The sequence below is a fragment of the Brassica oleracea genome, chromosome C6, assembly GCF_000695525.1.
Source record: "Brassica oleracea var. oleracea cultivar TO1000 chromosome C6, BOL, whole genome shotgun sequence".
Lineage (NCBI taxonomy): Eukaryota > Viridiplantae > Streptophyta > Magnoliopsida > Brassicales > Brassicaceae > Brassica > Brassica oleracea.
Window position 1 is genome coordinate 39,309,659 of NC_027753.1, and position 19,635 is coordinate 39,329,293.

At 37.6% G+C, this 19,635-nt stretch overlaps 4 protein-coding genes across 4 annotated transcripts; 3 read left to right on the plus strand and 1 right to left on the minus strand.

Moving 5' to 3' along the window:
- The first annotated feature begins 791 nt into the window (after positions 1–791).
- Positions 792–2,576, plus strand: LOC106298778 (metacaspase-6). Its single transcript, XM_013734918.1, has 2 exons — positions 792–1,225; positions 1,624–2,576. The coding sequence occupies exons 1-2, from the start codon at positions 880–882 to the stop codon at positions 2,400–2,402; spliced, it is 1,125 nt and encodes a 374-aa protein (XP_013590372.1). The 5' UTR covers positions 792–879; the 3' UTR covers positions 2,403–2,576.
- A 413-nt stretch (positions 2,577–2,989) lies between these two features.
- On the plus strand, positions 2,990–4,785 carry LOC106298863 (metacaspase-5-like). Its single transcript, XM_013734996.1, has 2 exons — positions 2,990–3,449; positions 3,903–4,785. Exons 1-2 carry the CDS (start codon positions 3,104–3,106, stop codon positions 4,733–4,735), a joined length of 1,179 nt encoding a protein of 392 aa, XP_013590450.1. The 5' UTR covers positions 2,990–3,103; the 3' UTR covers positions 4,736–4,785.
- A 1,807-nt stretch (positions 4,786–6,592) lies between these two features.
- On the plus strand, positions 6,593–8,343 carry LOC106300010 (metacaspase-4). The gene is made up of 2 exons (XM_013736048.1): positions 6,593–7,038; positions 7,371–8,343. The coding sequence occupies exons 1-2, from the start codon at positions 6,693–6,695 to the stop codon at positions 8,252–8,254; spliced, it is 1,230 nt and encodes a 409-aa protein (XP_013591502.1). The 5' UTR covers positions 6,593–6,692; the 3' UTR covers positions 8,255–8,343.
- Positions 8,344–8,987: 644 nt separating this feature from the next.
- On the minus strand, positions 8,988–17,654 carry LOC106300011 (protein strawberry notch). Its single transcript, XM_013736049.1, has 32 exons — positions 16,960–17,654; positions 16,792–16,857; positions 16,529–16,702; positions 16,306–16,436; positions 16,043–16,119; positions 15,338–15,519; positions 15,066–15,143; positions 14,762–14,894; positions 14,502–14,562; positions 14,343–14,424; positions 13,848–13,976; positions 13,597–13,740; positions 13,385–13,484; positions 13,173–13,304; positions 12,832–12,902; positions 12,581–12,753; positions 12,383–12,476; positions 12,028–12,125; positions 11,768–11,903; positions 11,507–11,613; positions 11,291–11,386; positions 11,090–11,177; positions 10,886–11,006; positions 10,682–10,793; positions 10,474–10,597; positions 10,329–10,406; positions 10,128–10,246; positions 9,971–10,024; positions 9,784–9,886; positions 9,516–9,644; positions 9,320–9,431; positions 8,988–9,224 (listed from the first exon to the last, which is right to left on the minus strand). The coding sequence occupies exons 1-32, from the start codon at positions 17,467–17,469 to the stop codon at positions 9,193–9,195; spliced, it is 3,846 nt and encodes a 1,281-aa protein (XP_013591503.1). The 5' UTR covers positions 17,470–17,654; the 3' UTR covers positions 8,988–9,192.
- Positions 17,655–19,635: the final 1,981 nt, after the last annotated feature.

Below are 19,635 nucleotides of genomic sequence, written 5' to 3' on the forward strand. Positions count from 1 at the left end.
TTTTATCAAAAAATAATTTTATCAGCAAGTGGGGTTTAATTATTGTTACATATAAGATAGAATGATGTTTGAACTCTCCAGACAAAGAAATTAAATTGTCGTAGAAAATACATTATTAGTTGATCACTAGAAATATGAAATATATTATAGTTTTAGGAATTATTATATGTAATACCAAAAGAACGAAATGGATTATATTTGTTTTCATATAGAATAAAATGTTTTTTAACTAGTTATAAGAAAATAGGAAAAGAATGGGTAAAAAGCAAAATGCCCTTCAAATTTGTTTGTTTATGATAGATTCCACCTTTTCGTTTATGTGCAGAGGCTTAAGAATATAAGTTCCATTGACTTCGGATACAAAGAATCAATGACCTGGATTGTGCCAGAAGGAATCAAACCACTTTTATTGGCTTGACTAAAGCGACATGCTATAACGTGAGATTGCTTACGCTTTCACGAAAGGGATTCAACTAGAAATAACAACAATTGTCTATTTCTTAAGCATTAAAAAAATAATTATTTAGAGAATTATACAAAGATTAATAGACTAGTTCTTATAAGCTATCTAAGTCGTGTACGTTTTAGTTATTTAACTCCACTTGAGGGACAAAAAAAATCAGAACTCTAATCTTTTCATACACACGTCATAGTAGAAAATAATGTTATGTTTGGGTTAAAAAGACGTGAGCTGATAGTTTATTTATTGTTATTTTCCTAAAGTCATACAAAAATGTGACATATATAGACAAGGTTCTGGAAAAGAAACACTAGGTTTCATTAGTTTAATAATAATACGATGATTATATAAATCATCAAGGGTGAATCGTTACAGAATCATAACAACTGTGAAAGTGAGTTGAAAATACCATACCATCAATGGCTAAGAGAGCGGTACTGATAGGAATCAACTACGTTGGCACGAAGGCTGAGCTACGAGGGTGCGTCAACGACGTCCGTCGTATGCATGTAAGCCTCGTCGAACGTTATGGATTTTCCGACAAGAACATCAAACTGTTGATCGATACTGATAGCTCTACGACCAAACCGACCGGCAAGAACATCCGACAGGCGTTGTTGGATCTCGTTCAACCAGCTAAACCGGGTGATGTTCTCTTCGTTCACTACAGTGGACACGGGACAAGGTTGCCTGCTGAAACTGGAGAAGACGATGATACTGGTTACGATGAGTGTATTGTTCCTTCTGATATGAATCTTATCACGGGTAAGTAAAAAAGACAAGAGGCTTTATATGCAAGACGATTTTGAAAGCCATAAACAATTTAGTAAAAAGATTTTTAACAAATTATTTTTATAAGCGATTTTGGTAAACAATTTAGTTATTTTACAATTACTGACTTATGTTCACATATAAAAACTTGAAATTTTCTAGAGATCCAAAGCTAATGTTTCCTTTAGTTATGCCCAGGACCGGCTTTGCTTATATGTTGATAACTGATGGATATGTGGAATTTTATAGGCTTATTCGGTTTTGAATTAAATTCATATAAATTAAACCTTTTTGAAAAAAAAGGTTTCGGTACAGGAGATAGTAATGAATATATTTGGATAACCTTTTATGTTGGAATCTAATTTTTATTTTTGTGACGACTCTGTTTACAGATGATGATTTTAGGGATCTTGTGGATATGGCACCAAAGGATTGTCCCATTACAATAGTTTCAGACTCTTGTCACAGTGGTGGTCTCATCGATGAAGCCAAAGAGCAGATTGGAGAGAGCACAAAGAAGAAGAAGAAAGAGTCTGGAGAATCTTCAAGAACCAACAAGGAGACAGGAGTAGAAGAGACAGAGACCAAGGAGATTGCTGATTTGGGGAGCAGATCTCTGCCTTTAGAGACTTTGATCGATATGCTGAAGCAAGAAACAGGCAAAGATGATATCGAAGTAGGGAAAATCAGAACAACTCTTTTCGATATGTTTGGAGAAGATTCAAGCCCAAAGGTGCAGAAGTTCATGAATGTGATTCTAAGCAACCTACAAGAGACTACCACTGGTCAAACTAGTCAAGGTGATATATTGGAATCAGTTGCAAACCTAACTCAAGAGTTTCTTGAGCAGAAGATAAATGATGTTGTGATACCTGCGATCCAAGAGGTCTATGCTGGTGCAGTCAATGGTGCACTTCCGGATAATGGTATACTGATTAGTGGTTGCCAAACTGATCAAACGTCTGCTGATGCAAGCCCACCGGGTCACCCGGAACAGGCTTATGGAGCACTAACCAATGCTATACAAATCATACTTAAGGAGACTAATGGTAAGATCAGTAACAAAGATCTTGTTTTGAAGGTTAGGAAACTTCTTAGGAAACAGGGATTTGAACAACGACCGGGACTGTATTGCAGCGATGATTATGTGAATGATCAGTTTATATGCTGAAAGAAGTTTGGAGGGTTTGTTGGTTTGGTTTCGTGTGGAACACGTTTTCTTATTTGTGTGGTGTGTTGCTTTGGTTTGTTATTGTAACTTTGAATCTGAATAAAGTGTAACTTTTGTTTTGTTCATTGGTTGTTGATTGACATTTAAAATAACTTTTCTTAAACGTGGTTATATTAAATTTTCCTGAATTTTGTAAAAGCCTAATTAACTTCTGTCACAAGAAACCTTGTTTTTGATAAGAAAGCCTTACTGCCTTCAAGAGATGTGTACACAACAACAAGCATCATTTCCTCACAATCTAAACAAGGTTTGTACGTTTTAGCTTTCGTATGGAAGAAAGAACAAAGCCATTGACGTTATTTTTCTTCTCTAAACTGTTAAACCAATATTGGTGGCGTTTTGGATATATTTGAATAATTAAAATATAGTTTCTCTTTAAAATAATGTAATTAGTTACATTAAGATAAGACTAATTTATGAAACAGAATATATATGGAATGGATTTTTTTTTGAAACACTTCTTTTTTGAAACACTTATATATGGAATGGATATCTTTCATTTTATGGTAATAAACATTAGTATCTTTGACCGGAAACAAAGTACACCAGTATAAAAACGTGAAGAAGGATAAGGTGTAACGTCTCACGATCAAACAAAAACAAAATAAAATTTGTAAAGCGGACCTTTTGAGGTATTATCAATGGCGAAGAAAGCAGTATTAATTGGAATCAACTACCCTGGAACTAAGGCGGAGTTACGAGGCTGTGTCAACGATGTTCGGAGGATGCACAAATGCCTAGTCGATAGGTTCGGTTTCTTGGAGAGAAACATCACCGAGCTGATCGATACTGACGACTCTTATACCAAACCAACTGGTAAGAACATCCGACGGGCGTTGTTGAATCTAGTTGAGTCAGCTAGATCAGGCGATGTTCTCGTCGTTCATTACAGTGGACATGGGACGAGGTTGCCGGCCGAGACTGGTGAAGATGATGATACTGGTTACGATGAGTGTATTGTTCCATGTGATATGAATCTGATCACGGGTACGTAAAAAAATGTTGAAACTGACTTTTACTTTGTCATATTTTGGTGTGAAGTTGAACTTGTTGTTTATCACTTTGATTGATTTATATGTTGCTGAGAATGGTTGAGATGAAACGAATAGAATTTGTTAGGGTTTAGAGTTCAATCTCATGTTGGAATCTGGATGAATAGAAGCATGCATGGCGTGATGTGGTGTGTATTATCATCAATTGTTCATTCATTTCAAGATTTACAATCATTATTTTTTATTAGACATTTTAACAACTTAAAAATCAATTCAGTTTTAAGATGAAAATACACACCACCTTGAACATTTTGACAATCTCTTAAAACTAAAATAATTTTTACGATGAAAAGACATACTAATCCTATTGTTAATAGATATATAATGTTTTGTTTTAGATTCACTCTTTTTAGTCTAAATATTATTTTTATGGTGGTTCTATTCTCAGATGATGAATTCAGGGAACTTGTGGATAAAGTTCCAAAAGATGCACGCATTACAATCATCTCAGACTCTTGTCATAGTGGTGGTCTCATAGATGAAGCTAAGGAGCAGATAGGAGAGAGCACAAAGAAGAAGAAGAAACCAAAGAAAGAAGCTAAAGGCTCTTCAAGACTTGGAATCAAAGACTTCGTGCTTGAAACTGTGGAACAAGAAGACGAAGAAACGAATATTAAAGAATATATTGAGCTAGAAAATGGGGACAAAATCCATGTGGGAAACAAATCTCTACCTCTACAAACTCTTATCGATATCCTCAAGCTCAACACGGGCAACGATGATATCGCACTTGGTAAAATCAGACCAACACTATTCAATGTGTTTGGAGAGGATGCATCTTCAAAGGTGAAGAAGTTCATGAAAGTGCTTCTAACAAAGCTGCAAGAAGGTGAAAATGATCAAGTTGGTCTAATGGGAATGATTGGGAAACTAACACAAGAGTTTATTGAACACAAGCTCAACGACAATGAAGAGAACGTTGGGAGAAAGCAAGAGGTCTATGAAGGTGCAAGCAAGGGTTCTATTGCTGATAACGGTATTTTGATTAGTGGCTGCCAAACTGATCAAACTTCAGCGGACGCGAGTCCTGTCGGTCAACCTGAACTGGCGTATGGAGCATTCACTAATGCTGTGCAGATCATACTTGAGGAGAGCAATGGTAAGGTTACATATAAAGAACTTGTTATGAAGGCAAGAAAGCTTCTTAAGAAACAAGGCTTTACTCAACGACCGGGCCTGTATTGTAGCGACGGTTACGTGAATGCTCCGTTTATTTGTTGATTGTAACATTCTCATAAAGAATTTGAAGTTCCGTGTTGGATAAGTTACGTGATGTCTTATTTTGTTGTTTTGTTGTTGTAACTTTAAATGGATTGTCAACTGTTACTTTGTCACTTTCTCTTTAGTTATAACTTTTTTTATATATTTAAAATGTATATACAGTAGACACCCAAAGCAACTGTTCGTTGGTCATTGGCTATGGATTTATCGTACCTTTTTTAGTTGTTGACTTGTTGACCTATTAGTAATACTTCCGATTGTAATAAATACTAGATATCGATCCGTGCAATCACGCAGATTTTTGTTTTCATTTATTTTTATATAAATAGTTTTTTCTTAATTCTAAATTAGTATATATTATAATATATATGTGTCTATCAATTTTAAAACATAATAAGTTTACTGTATATTTTTTTCATTGAATAGATTATTTCAAATTTTCACATGTATTTGTATCTTCTTCTATATATATATTTTCGGATTATTATTTCATTATTAAAATCGTAACTATATATATAAAGATTAGTAAAGTATTGTTTTATTGTCATATTCAAAGATATTGTAACATTTCACAAATTTATAAAGTTTTTAAAAAATTAAGCTTTTCGCTTCATAAATTTATACTATCGAGTAAATAATTAAACATTTAGTTTTTATTTAATTTTTAAAATAAACTACATAGTTTAAAATTTGTTTTCATTGGTTGAAGGAAGTAAAGATTAATCTTTGTTAGATAATATGATTTTTGTTATTTAAAAAAATTCTTTACAATTTTAAAAGTTAACATCGACAAATATTTAAATATTTAGCATATAGAGGTATAATATTACAATATTAAATTATATCTATTTAATTTATACTATTTATAAATCCAATGGGTCATCTATTGTTTAAATTCAATTATTGATAACGCAATAAAAATTTCTGGTAGACACAAAATTTAAATGATAAGATTAGATATTAATTTGATATAACTTTCTAAAAATAGGACCATTGAGTCCATTTTAAAAAAAATCACACATGAATCAAGATTGTCACTTCTGTTTTAATATATATGATTTTATCAACCTACCTAATAAATATTACCTACTTTTTACAGTCAATTTGTAAGATTATCACATCACTTTTAATTATATTTCTTCCGTTTTATAATATAACTTTTTAACTAAACATTTGGATATTTTAGCAAAAAAAAAAGGAAAACTAAACATTTGGATACTTAATTATACATTTGTAAGATTATCACATTTAGATATTTTTAAAAAAAGGAAAACTAAACATTTGTAAGATTATCACATCACTTTTAATTATATTTCTTCCGTTTTATAATATAATTTTTTAACTAAACATTTGGAAATTTTAGTAAAAAAAAGGAAAACTAAACATTTGGATACTTAAAACATATATTAAAAAGGATAAATATAATTCAATTAATTATGGAAATTGTAATGTATAATTGCTTACTTTATTGAATAAATATTAAAATTACACAGATATGTATACAATAATTTATTTTTAAAACAAAAATACATCTATAATAATTTATATTATGAAATAGATGGGTCTAAACCAATACTACCCGGTTACATTTGCAGAAATTATCTATCACGAAAATTCTCAAAATTCAATAAAAGTGGCTTTCTGCTCTGGGTATAGAAAAGCTAACGCTGATAAAGTATTCTGAAATGCGTTAATCGTGTAATAACGTGACGTAAAAAAAAAAAAAAAAATCAAGGCCACGTCAGATAGTACATTCCTAACCAATCAATCAATGAATAAAGAAACAATATTTTAACCAAGAACAAAAATTAAAATTTATATATAATAAAATCACTTTTGTCGGAAACACTCTCTCATCATCATTCATCATTCATCATTCATCATCCATCATCCATCTCTACGATCACAAAGACAGAGACTTTACCGATTCCAGATTCAAACTCTATCCATCATCAAAATGGCGAAAAAGGCGGTGCTGATCGGGATCAACTACCCAGGAACCAAGGCTGAACTACGCGGATGCGTCAACGACGTTCGTCGTATGTACAAATGCCTCGTCGAACGGTACGGATTCTCCGAAGAGGACATCACGGTGCTGATCGACACCGATGATTCATATACCAAACCTACGGGGAAGAACATCCGCAAGGCGCTTGCGGATCTCGTCGGATCGGCTGATTCTGGCGATGTTCTCGTCGTTCATTACAGTGGACATGGGACGAGGTTGCCCGCGGAGACAGGGGAGGATGATGACACTGGTTACGATGAGTGTATTGTCCCTTGCGATATGAATCTGATTACTGGTGAGTTTCTCTCTTTTGTAATTGATGATGATGATTGATGATGATGATGGTAGGATCTGTTTAAATTATAGTGTTTGATGTTCTTATCTCGGATCTGATCGGATAAATGATAAATAAGATGACTTTTGGTTAAAAATTCAATTTTAATTGTGTTTAAAAAAAAATCTCTAAGCTGTAATAATGTGTTTTATATGAATTACTGATTATAAAAAGTTTGTTTAAAAAAATTGTTTTATATAGGTCCGATTTGCCGACTAAGCGGACGTTTAGGCCGCGAACGATCATGTAGATGAGCTCTGTGTGATGATACTTGGTATTGTTGTTTTTTGCAGATGATGACTTCAGGGATCTTGTAGACCGTGTTCCGCAAGGTTGCAGGATGACAATCATCTCAGACTCTTGTCACAGTGGTGGCTTGATCGATGAAGCCAAGGAGCAGATCGGTGAGAGCCATAAGAAAGACGATGAGGAGGAGGAAGAGGAAGAGTCTTCTTCCCGGTTCGGGTTCAGGAAGTTTTTGCGCAGCAAGGTGGAAAGCGCGATTAGAGGGAACAAGAAGGACGAAGATGAGGCGGACGAGATCGAGACCAAGGAGATAGAGCTGGAAGACGGAGAAATGATCCTTGCCAAAGACAAGTCTCTCCCTCTCCAGACCTTGATCGATATCCTCAAGCAGCAAACGGGTAACGATGACATCGAAGTCGGGAAGATCAGGCCGAGTCTTTTCGATGCGTTTGGCGATGACTCGAGCCCCAAAGTGAAGAAGTTCATGAAAGTGATCTTAGGTAAGCTTAAAGCAGGAGAAGGAGAAGGTGGGCTGATGGGGATGCTTGGGAAGCTAGCTTCAGGGTTTCTTGAAGGGAAGCTTAACGATGATGACTATGTGAAGCCTGCTATGCAGACGGAAGTAGGGAGGAAAGAAGAGGTTTATGCAGGTGGGTCTAGAGGTTCGGTTCCGCTTCCAGACAGTGGGATATTGATCAGTGGTTGTCAGACTGATCAGACCTCTGCTGATGCGACTCCGCCGGGGAAGCCGAGTGAAGCTTATGGAGCGATGAGTAATTCGATTCAGAAGATATTGGAGGAGACTGACGGTGAGATATCGAACAGAGAGATGGTGACGAGGGCGAGGAAGGCGTTGAAGAAGCAAGGGTTTACTCAGCAGCCAGGTTTGTATTGCCATGATGGTTATGCAAATGCTCCTTTTATCTGTTGAGAAAAACACTATTGATGCTTTTTATTTATACCGACCGTTGGTGGTGTTCTGGTCGGGGAATAAGCCTCTGTTTGAGAGCATTTGTGTAATTGACAAGTTACGTGTGTTGTACATAAACCCTTTTTTTTCCCAAATTGTTTTTATTGATAGATGGGCCAAGCCCAGGGCCGAAGCCCAAACAGCACGAGATTTAAACAAAAGCCCACGATACTACGGGCCACAAAGCATAAACACACAATGGGCCAAAGCCCAAGAAATACAAGACGGCCACACGGTCCAAACAACTAGAAACCGGGTTGATCGCCCTAGGCGCGCCGCAAGGAGACGCCACTACCGCCGGAACTCCGAACCTGCAGAGCCTCCGCACGTACACAAACGTTCATCGCCGAACTGTCTTCACGCTGGAGGGTTCATCAGATAACCGAGTTCGCCTCCGACTTTGGACCACCAGAAACGCTGGACAGTCGAGCCGAGAACCGCACAAACTTCTTCTAAAAACTTCATCGCCGTCGCCGGAGAGTTTAAACTGATATCTCATCCTCGGCGACCCACGAATCCCTCGCAGATTACAAGAACCAACCGCCTCTACAAACCTCCATCTAATCGCCACATCCAAAACAAAGGGTCTCACACCAAAAGTGTTGTTTTATTGAGGACTATGTTTTGTTTTAATTTTTTATAAAATTTTAAGTTCTGTTTATTTTGGACATCCTTATATGACACCAAAAGAAACATTTAGCCAAAAGGTTAGATAATAATATTAATATTATTACATAACTTGCCAAATTGCCATGTGATATACACAAAAATGAAAGTCAAAGTGTCTTTCTCCTTTGAAAATGAAATAAATAAAAATACGATTAGGCATGGGGGGAACATGGCTTGGGAGGGTTTGGTGTATGTTTTCTTCTTACATAAGACAATGTTTTTGTTTGGTCTCAATCATCGATCTCTTGAACCCATGCTAAATCTGCAAGACAACAAAACGACATAAGTAATCATTCTAGTTTCTTGTGGGACTTAAAACCAAATGACTTTATATGAGATAAGCTTTTGTAATGATACCTTGTAACACAGTTTCTACAGCTGCATTAGGGATAGAGAGTCCCACTATTCTCTGATTATCCGTCGTAGTCTCTATGCGTATAACTCTAATCCTCTTGTGGCTTTGACGGGCCTGCAAACAAAATGAAGCACTGTAAGGTTTCATCGCCAACACCAAAGAGAGAATGTTAGAGAAAATTTTGCAAATGGATTTTACTTGTTTGGAAAGAGCTTTCTCAATGGTTCCCCAGATGGGAAGAATGAGGCCACCCACAACGTTTACTTCCTGTATTCTTCTTCCTACTGTGCAATACTCTCCCAGCTTACACTTTGGTCCGTGCATACACTGTAAGATCGAAACTCATATTGTTAATGAGCCATGTGGCGTAAACTTAAGCTACACCAGGTTGATTCTGTGCTAATCTATTTTTCTGTCTGAGCAAAAGCGGTTCTATATAGATTCATTATTGATTGAGGAAGCAGACCTGTTTGGATGAAACTTCGTACTCGTCTTCCCAACCGTTACGAGCCTTCTCCAAAGATGAGAGTTTTCGGTATTTAGTTTTCAACTCTGAAAGAGACATCTCTCTGCAAAAAAGATAACATGAGTTTATACCAGCTTCTTAGTTAGAAATATGAAATGTGAAGGTACTGGCAATGGTGTGTAGATACCTGATCGACTCTCCTACCGCAGGACGGACAGTCTTAAACAACCCAGAGGCCGTACTGGAAAAAAAAAAAAAAAAGGTAATGAGATTAATTAATATTTGTTTAAGGACCATATTTGACGCAAGAATTTATACAAAGATTAGAGGGGAGAATAATTCACCTTTCAAACGCTAATATGAAGTGCCGTCTTCCTAACCATTCCCTTTTGGATTCATAAAAGCCATCACTAGCTGAACCAAGCCCATCCCTTCTCTTACCCTCTAGCATTGAACTTGCAGACTGGGAACACAATCAATTCAATATTTTCATTCAATGTAGTTAAATTGGAGTTATTTACACAGAGCGATAGATATTGAACTACCTCCCATGTAATACCACGATCTAGGGTGAAAGTAAAGAGCATAGTAGAGGCACCAGACATTTGATCGACATGGACGGTCTGAAAAAATTAAATATTAGTAGGCACAAATACGCTAACGAACCAAAATCAAGCACGAGATATCAACCTTTGGAGTGGTCAGCAGCTCAACGCTATTAGCTTTCATATCCACAATTCCCGAATCAAAAGTTCCTTCAATTCGAGCATTATGTACAAGAACATCTAATATACTCGTAAACAATTCAAATAGCCTGCACAGAACAGGAGACCAAAGCATTAAAGACCGAAACAACTTCTAGTACTACAAAGCGTGATTTCCATTTGACGGATAATACCTATTCTGAATATCAGGTGGCAATCCCAAGAGGCGATTCAGAAATCGTCCAACATCATGCATGTCAGAATCAATAATGCGTCCTGATAACTTTCCAGTGTCTTTTCCATTAGCTGTATTGTCATCCATGAAGTAAGGTAAGAAAGGAGGTTACAACAAATAGAATTTAAGTACAGTACGAAAAATGAAAACCAGCAAAACTTACCCAAAACACTGTCCCTAACAATTCCTACAGCAATAAGCGCAGCCCTTGCCTTGGTTAAGAACTCTTTAATTGTTTCCGGTTCATCAGTCGAGCAGCCAGGAGGAACAACGGGTAATTTCTCCTGAAAAGTAAACCATACAATATTTACGCCCTATCCATTATCACCGGTCCTAAATACTGAAGAACACGGGGTTTTATGAGGACCTGCTCCATTATCCCTCTATACATCACCATCAAGGACTTTTTACCAAAGTTACTATCATAATTGTAAGCACTCAAAGAAGGTCCGGCCCTGCAATAATACACCACACCATATTTTGAGATAATATTTTTGGCAAGGTTTTAAGTAGTAACAAGCAACATAACAAACAGCTAGGAAATGGTTTAGAGAGGTGCATGACTTTCCTGCGATCTCCCTGTGTTAAAGCACCAAGAGTTTCTAGTCTCTTTGCAACAATAGAGGCAAAGCGGCGTTCCCCACCAAGATTTGTGAAAAGTAGCCTGACAGGGCCAAAACAGAGAACGCATCAACTTCAGCAATTGATATAAGATGAAAAGGTATCAATTACTTTTGCAATTGTACAGGTACAAAATCAACTACACAAACGTAGTCATGCCAACCTGTATTCAGGTGCAGATGTCTGATTTGACCGGTGAGTTCTTCCAAATTGCTGAATCGCACGATCAGCACTCCAAGGAAGCTCCAATGTTAAATGAACCCTTCGTCTCTGCAGACGAATATAAAATATTTCCAAATTAACTAATACCCCAAAAGCAAACACGTGAAGTCCTTTGAGGCCATCATTCATAACGTCATTGGATCTTCCGAGCATTAGGTTCATGCAGAGAGACAACAAAAAAGTAGCTAAAAACTCGACACACCTGATTTGCTGCCCTTCTATCTGCTTGCAACGAAACTCCAGCTGAACCAGCTTCAGAAATAATGGCAACAAACTTTTTGCCCTCCATAAATAGTTGTTTCTCGTGCATGTTGACCATTTCCATTGTTATATCCTTTCTAGAGACAAGTACAAGGATGAAAAGTAAATTACTGGTGCGTTATAACATAAACTACTTAGAATGAATTAGAGGCATTAAAGAGGAAATAGAGAATGTGAGAGAGAGAAAGATTTAAAACTTACGTGTTTCTTGCTTGATATGTAACACCTTTCCCATTAGACGCTCTTACAAGCATACCTCGCCTGCCTGTTATTTCTGCGACTTTGTCAGGGCCTCCAAGCTGCATTAAAACAGCACTAGCAATTTAGGAACATTCTTACGTTTCCAGAAAGTAAATTTAACCACACAATTAAGCCTTTGGATACTACAACTTTTACAATCAACGCACCCTAACTGCCATTACTTGGATAAATGATTCACCTATACCACTCAACACCATCAACATAAAGCATTATTCCATAAAATAAAGGAGATTAACCTATTACCACGAGCTACTTCATATTTAAGAAAAATCAGAGACATTTAGATGATAGTTACCTGATCGACGATATCATCTAAGGGATTGTTTGGAAGATTCAGAGACCGGATAATCTCTAAAATCTTTAATTTTCGTTCCAAGGCTGCTTCATACCTAACAAAATAGATAACCACTCTTAGAAAAACAAATATATATTTTGCTTCAATTATACGAGCAGGAAATTATCAAGACACATGTTGCTATTCAAGATTACAGACCTTTTCTGCAATTCCGCAATGTAGACACGCCTTGCTTGAATGTACTCCTCTGTTTTTTCCTTGCAAGAATAGCATATCCATGCTTCAGATGGTAAGTCTGTAACTGGAGGAACTACACAATCTGGATGAAAAAGCTTGTCACATTCTGAACAATGGAGCAACTTCTTCCTTTCCTAGTTTCATCACAAGAAAAATTATTAAAATTCTTAAGCACAACGGAAATTAAGCTATCCAAGTTAAAAGCAACGTACATCTTCCCCACTGCATATCTGACATATCTGGAACTCATCATCAGAATCATTAGAATCATCAGCAGACTCAGCTGCAATGAAAACACCACTGATTAGGAGAATGTACAGACCTTGAGTAATTAAGGCTCGATTAATAACAGACCAAGAGGATGCATATCAAAAAGTAGGGATACCCCTATAGCAATTTCATATTGAAGATCTATAATAATACACTGCTACATCGATTTCAGGTTTTATAGATTGCAGTGTGTAGAGAAGCATATCAACACTTCCCCTCTTATAATTTGTCCCTAGTCCCTACAGCCTAAGCACCACGATTGTCTGTTCACTATGAAACCCACCTTCGGACTCCAAATAACTTTCATCATCACTATCTGGTTTCCACTTTGCCATCTTTCTTACTCTCCCCCTAACTGAGACACCAGGTGAAGCTGAATGCCTCTTCCTATGAAGTTCTTTAACACTATCATCCTCTGTAAAAGTCAACAATAGGAAAACTATGAACACGAGATCATGGGTTGAAAGCAAAAATTTTGACAGAGAATTAAGTTACCTGAGAGAGGTTCGGGCTGCTCTGGCAGGGGATAATTCTCTTCCACGAATTTCAACAGGAGCTCTCGAGGTCCCGAGACAAAATCATCAAGATCAACACCCTATTGCAAGAAAAAGGGGGACAACATAGTCAATCACGTAGAAATTAGGTAGATGGAATCATAAAAGGATACTCAAAATATATTTCCAAAAGCAGTATAAGAAGAAACGCACATATTTAGTTACAGCCTCTTCAGTTCGAGCCTCTCCGGTACTCTGAAGGCCAATAACCACACACTTGTTTGCTAATAAGGCTTTCTTAGCTAACCTTACAGTTACAGGAACTTTAGCTGACATACACAAGTGTCTAAAGAAACGCTGCAGTAACATTAAATAGAGGAAATAGATCGATCAACCTCTGGGTTTAAGATGACAACCATCAACTGTAATAACACTGTCTATCTGCTATTTCTGGAAGTTTATACCTGATGGCTTGACCAGTATAGTCTCCACAATTGACTAGAATTTGGTTTCTCGTTAGGGAGAAAAGCATTTGCTGACAACATCTCTATCCGTAGCTCTGCCCAAAATTCTGCAGACTTATTGTACATTGCCTACAGAAGAAAGCAAGTAATTCAACACAAACAGCCTACTTTTTAATTTATTGACAGGGATCTCTGAAAAAGTGAAAATAAAAACAGGAGATAATAGAAATAATGAACTTGCTTGCCAAAAGTATCAAAGCACCATTCAGATTTTAAGTTAAGACCACACGATTGGAAATTTCATAAACACAATAAAGCCTGCTAAATTTTTGTAAGAGCTTGGTTTCAAGCTTCATCAGAGACGGCTTAATCTTCATATTATACCAATTTGTTGAGCTTACATGCCATTACTTGATGAAAAAGCTAGATAGTCAATTGAGATATGTGCAGCTTTCAAGCAAAATAATATTTATATATAAAAAGAAGAAGATTTACCTCCATTCCTGCTTCTAAAGGAGCTTCAACAATCTCAAACTCAGCCCCTTTGTAGCTCAGGGTACGGCATACATACATCCCCCTATTACGAAGAAGGGATGTTAGAATGAATATGAGCAAATGTGAATGGCTTAAAAGAATGACACAGGCTTCTTAAACCTCGCTTTCATGTCCATGGCAACCAATTCCAAAGCTCCTACTCCACCTTTATCAAGCGCACCTGCACAAACCATTTTATGGAATCATTTGTATTTGTATATGCTCTAGACAGAAACTTAAAACTGACACTAAATGAATGCGTCTTTATCCACTTTAGCTTTAAAATAAAGCTTGTTGTCTACACAAGGCAAATAGGATAGAAAATAGAAATCGAAATGCTACCAAATTATATTCAAAAATAGAAAGAATAGAATACAGACCTAGAAATTTGCTAAAATCACTGAAACTTGTTCCAGCTCCCCAAAGTCCAAGCCTGACCATATAGCCCATGTTTCGTGGTTCAGATGCACCAGTAGCAGAACAATAAAGAACACGTGCTTGAGGGATCTTATCCTGTTTTTCCAAAATTCATAATCTCTAGTCAACTAGGGACCATTAAGCGTTCCAAACTAGACATTAAACTACATTATATGTATCTGAGACGAAGTAATCCAAAAGGAAAAAAAAAATGAGAGTATCTAAGATCACTCTTCAGATTCAGGCATTCAGTTTCAAGTAGCAGACCTGAATGTCAACAACTGCCTGCCCGATGCGTGTCGGCTGACTCCCAGCTTCAGGTACCAAATTTTTTGCTTTATGGCACTACATAAAAGGAACATTTAAGTAAATGAAGCTGTGTAACGTACTAGTAATTCGAGCTCTGCTCAAAATTGATGCAACCAGTGATCAAACAGTTTACCACACAGGGAATTAAAACATTGTTTATTCATCAAAACGAGCAGAAGGACCATTTTTTACACTAAGGAATTAAATATACTAATTCGTGGATTTACTACCTCATCAAAGATCAAGAGACCATCAAAATCTGGTCCACACCACTGAACAAGCTGCTGCAAACGAGAACGCCCCTTCTCAGAGGAAGCAATAAGACTATTGTATGTCAAGAATACCACTCCGTCTTTAACACCAACATTCTTTGAGTCAAGCTTAGAATAGGGCAGCTTGTTCAAAGGATTCACTGCACGTAAAACCCATAACGTTACTAAGTAGCAGACGGAACACAATTGGTAATCAGACAAGACATTCTAATGTTCACTTGACTGAAATTTTCCAGGCTCAAAAATTATAAAATTCAACGAGACTAAGAATCACAAATCCAATTGGAATACAGTCCAACTTTAATTTATCTGAAATCATTAAGAATGCACAGTAATCAGTTATCCATAACAGTTCTAGGTATGACGACATCATAGAAGGGGCTCCGAAACCCGTTACCTTTATCAGCAAAGTGAATACGCTCTTTAATATCCCGGAACTAATACATATATACTTTACATCGTAATAGTACAGCATGAGCCGATTAAAGCATTCAGCTATAACAGAAATCATTCTGATCCACTCTACTCTATACCATACACTATCAAAACACCATGAGCCGGGAGAAGTATCTGGAAGAAGCTTTAGGTATACCATAAGAGCATTTTGGACCCAAAAAACAGCGAACTACAAACTCAAATTGACAGCCAAAGTCAAGATAGTACCTCCAACGCATGTCGCACCCACATCATCCAAGTCCCTCCTTGCATCGTACTTCAAGTCTGAGCCAACAGAAATCCACCTACGTAAATCATAGAGAAAATGAAGCAAAGATAATTAGAACTCATCCAATCCCAATTTAAGTCATCTACTAGACAAAGGGACACTGTAGGCTATATAGTATACTCAAATAAGCCAGAAAGAATTGAGTTATCAACAGCTAATCAAGGATGTAATTGACTCAGCAGAATCCTCCTAGAAGACTTACAAAGCTTTTCTCCTTCCATGTTTCCAATTCTCCCAAATCAACCCAGCAATTGTCCGCCCTTTCCCCACACCAGCACCATCTCCAACAAAAAAGCCCGCTCTGGTACCATCAGCAAGGTGCTGAAGATGCCTCTATAATAAAAAACAAACAAACAAACAACGTCAGACAAGAACCAGTCACATTCGAGACCATTAACAAAACTTTCCGCCATTTGATAAGCAACCTGACAAGCGTAAACTAATGTCTCAATCTGCAAGCACGACAAAGCCTTTGACTCTTCGAGCTCCTCCTTGATTCTAAGATCATAAGTTGGCTCTGGGGGCTGCACTGCAGAGAGAGAGGATGTTTCCACGATCGGATCAGGATGAGGAGGTCCAATTGAAAGCTTTGGTGGACGCTGCAAACAAAAAACAAAAAAAACCATTAAAACTGACAAAAAAAAGATGATAACCAAAAAAACCAACTGTAAAAAGATGTGGCACTCACATAATCCATAAACGTTTCTCCAGCAGTTCCACCTTCATCCTCTTCCCTCTCAACTTCAATAGCTTCCTACAATACAGTGAATACGATCTCAACATTGATTAACACAAACAACAACACATAGCATAATCCAAATAGCGATGAAATTGAGAAATTAAAACGGGAATAGACCTCGTTGACTTCTTCGGGAGGAGGAACCGAGGGAGGAGCAGATTGAGATTGAGGAGCAGTTAGAGATCGATTAAGCTTAGAGACATCAACCGCGAGCTCCACGTGGCACTGAGGGCAAGAGAACCTCGCGAGCCCGTGGGGGACATTGAGAATCGCCTGGCAGTTAGCGCAGGGCAACTGCATCTTCGTCGGATCGATTCCGTGCGCCGGAACCGGAGGCCTGGGCTGAGGCTGCTGCTGCTGCTGCTGCAAATTCATAGGTTTCAGCTGCTGCGGCGGAGGAGGAAGCGACTGAATCGGCGGAGGCGGTTGCGTCCGTGCCCTAGAAAGAAGCTCCGGCGGCAGCATTTGGGGGAGCTGGCAAGTGGGGCACGAGAACTCCACCACGCCGGTTTTGACCCGAAGAATCACGCAGCATCCCGCGCATCTGACCTGAACGTCGCCTCTCGAAGGACCAGAGTGCGGCGGGGCGGGGAGCGGCGGAGGAGGTTGGGGCGGGGGTTGCGTCATTGATTGATTTCTAGGGATCCGAGCAAGGGGAGGCAAGGATCCTGTGAGAGAGGGAGGAGACGAGTATGTATGAGTGTAAGTAATGAATTTTAATCGTCAGAGCGCGAAAGGTTCTTCTTCTTCTTCTTCTTCTCCTTCTCGATTTTTGGTTTCAGATTTTTTTTTTTTTTCCCCTTTTTTCTTTATTAATTGGTTGGTCTTTGGTTTATCGCTCAAGTACTGTAACGAGAAAGAAAACCACCTATGTAATGTACCGGTGAGGGGTGGATGGAGCACGTGGTGTCACGTGACCTACCAGCTCATACAGTAGTTGGTTTTGGTTAGTTGGTTTGGGCCTTTTGAGCACAAGACCGACCATATAAGCATGATCTTTAGGATTTTGTTATGTAAACATTGTGTTTGGGGCTTTGTGAAATATGAAGCCATTTTTCGGGCCTTCGCTGTGATGTAAAGGGGTCTTCTTACATTCAAATATTTTTCAATTTTACAGACCTTTTTACTTGGTGGTGTGCTCTTCTCTATTGTTGAAGTTGGACTATGATACGAGAGGATGGTTGGTTAAACTAAATGAACAAATCTAATTTTCTTAAAATATCAATTTTGCTTTATATTTTTTTTGTAAAACAATAACAGACAAAAAAAATTTGGTTGTAAAAATCCTATTTACTAAAGTTATATTTTAAAACTGTACAAGAAATATGGTTGTGTAGATCTATTTTTAATAGTTTACATATACAGTTACATGAAATAGGTCTACATCTCACATTTTTTAGTAAATAGTGACGACTATAGATTAGCCTACATTCAGATAGGTAAGTCTTACACTATCAGACCGCTTGATATATATACGTTTTTAATAGCATAGACTTGATCAATTTTGATACAAATGGAAGAAGTCACCCAATATATGAATGTATAACAAAAAAGAGTACGATTTGTTATACCTTGAGTACTTGCAAATTAAGTTGACATATGAAAGTTTCCCTGTATAAATGTGAGATCTCTATAAATGTCATTGACCAGCTCATGATTGTCAATAGTGTTGTTGTCCTAATTTTTTTGTTTGATATATATAATAGATTTCGACATTAAAAAAACAATGAGAGCATATCTACAAACAAGCGGGTATGGCCTTTGTTTCCCATTTACTATTATCACGCACACCCAACTACTACCAACAACTCCAGTTAATAGCTCAAGGCAGGTTAATACTTAACAGTATTTATCCCATGATTGGAACGACAAATATATATAATCGTTTCGCTCGCATTTAATTCGGTTAGGTTAATCATAGTGCCTTACATAGTAACTAAAAGCATCTTTATCGCATGAAAACCATTTGGGGTTCTTATTTTTTATTTTTATTTTTATTTTTATCTGATTAAAAAAAATTAATAAACGAATTAATCGTGGACCGCAACGTGTCAATGGAACCTGCAGTGCAAAGAACCCACTTAAATCGATGCTTATTTGGAGACTTTAAACAACGGCTTTTCTGATTTTTTGTGAGGCCTACACTAGAAATCCCCTTTAACCCCTGCGATAAAGATGCCTTAAGAACGTCAGGTAAAGATAAGCAAGACATGCGTGTCTACCTACTTGATTATTCTCCACACTCGTTGGAAATGACCTGTGACTATAGTAAACATTCCCTTAAGGTCTACTCTCCGGCAAGCCCTTGACGAACGAGCCGGAGCATTGGAGACTCCATTCTGAGATAACGGAGACGTGTGGAGAGAGATCCCATGACCATGCGGTTTTGGGGAGGATGCAGATGTTGGAGAGGGAGTCATGGCACGAGTCTGACTCGGTGCAGTGCCACGTGGGTTCGAAATCAGTGAAAACAGAGATGAAAGTTTGTTGCGCGTCGAAAACGCCGAAGAAAGAGACTAACGTGGCTTGAAGAAACTGTGCCCAACCAAAGCTTCCAATGTATCTCTCGATGGTCTCGTCGAGGGACCTTGGTGGAAGCGAGTTTGAATCTGTAAGAAGCGGCCGAGTTGGTTCAGCCATGAATGGTACAGGAGTTTCCACCTTTTTTTCTTGTTCTTGTCTTGCGGAGAACATCTGATGCAGCGAGTCTTTCGTTCTGCTTTTATTACAGAAGTTGTTTTTGACTTTTCCACATGGTAATGAACTTTTTTTCTTTTCTTGAAATTTCATGGT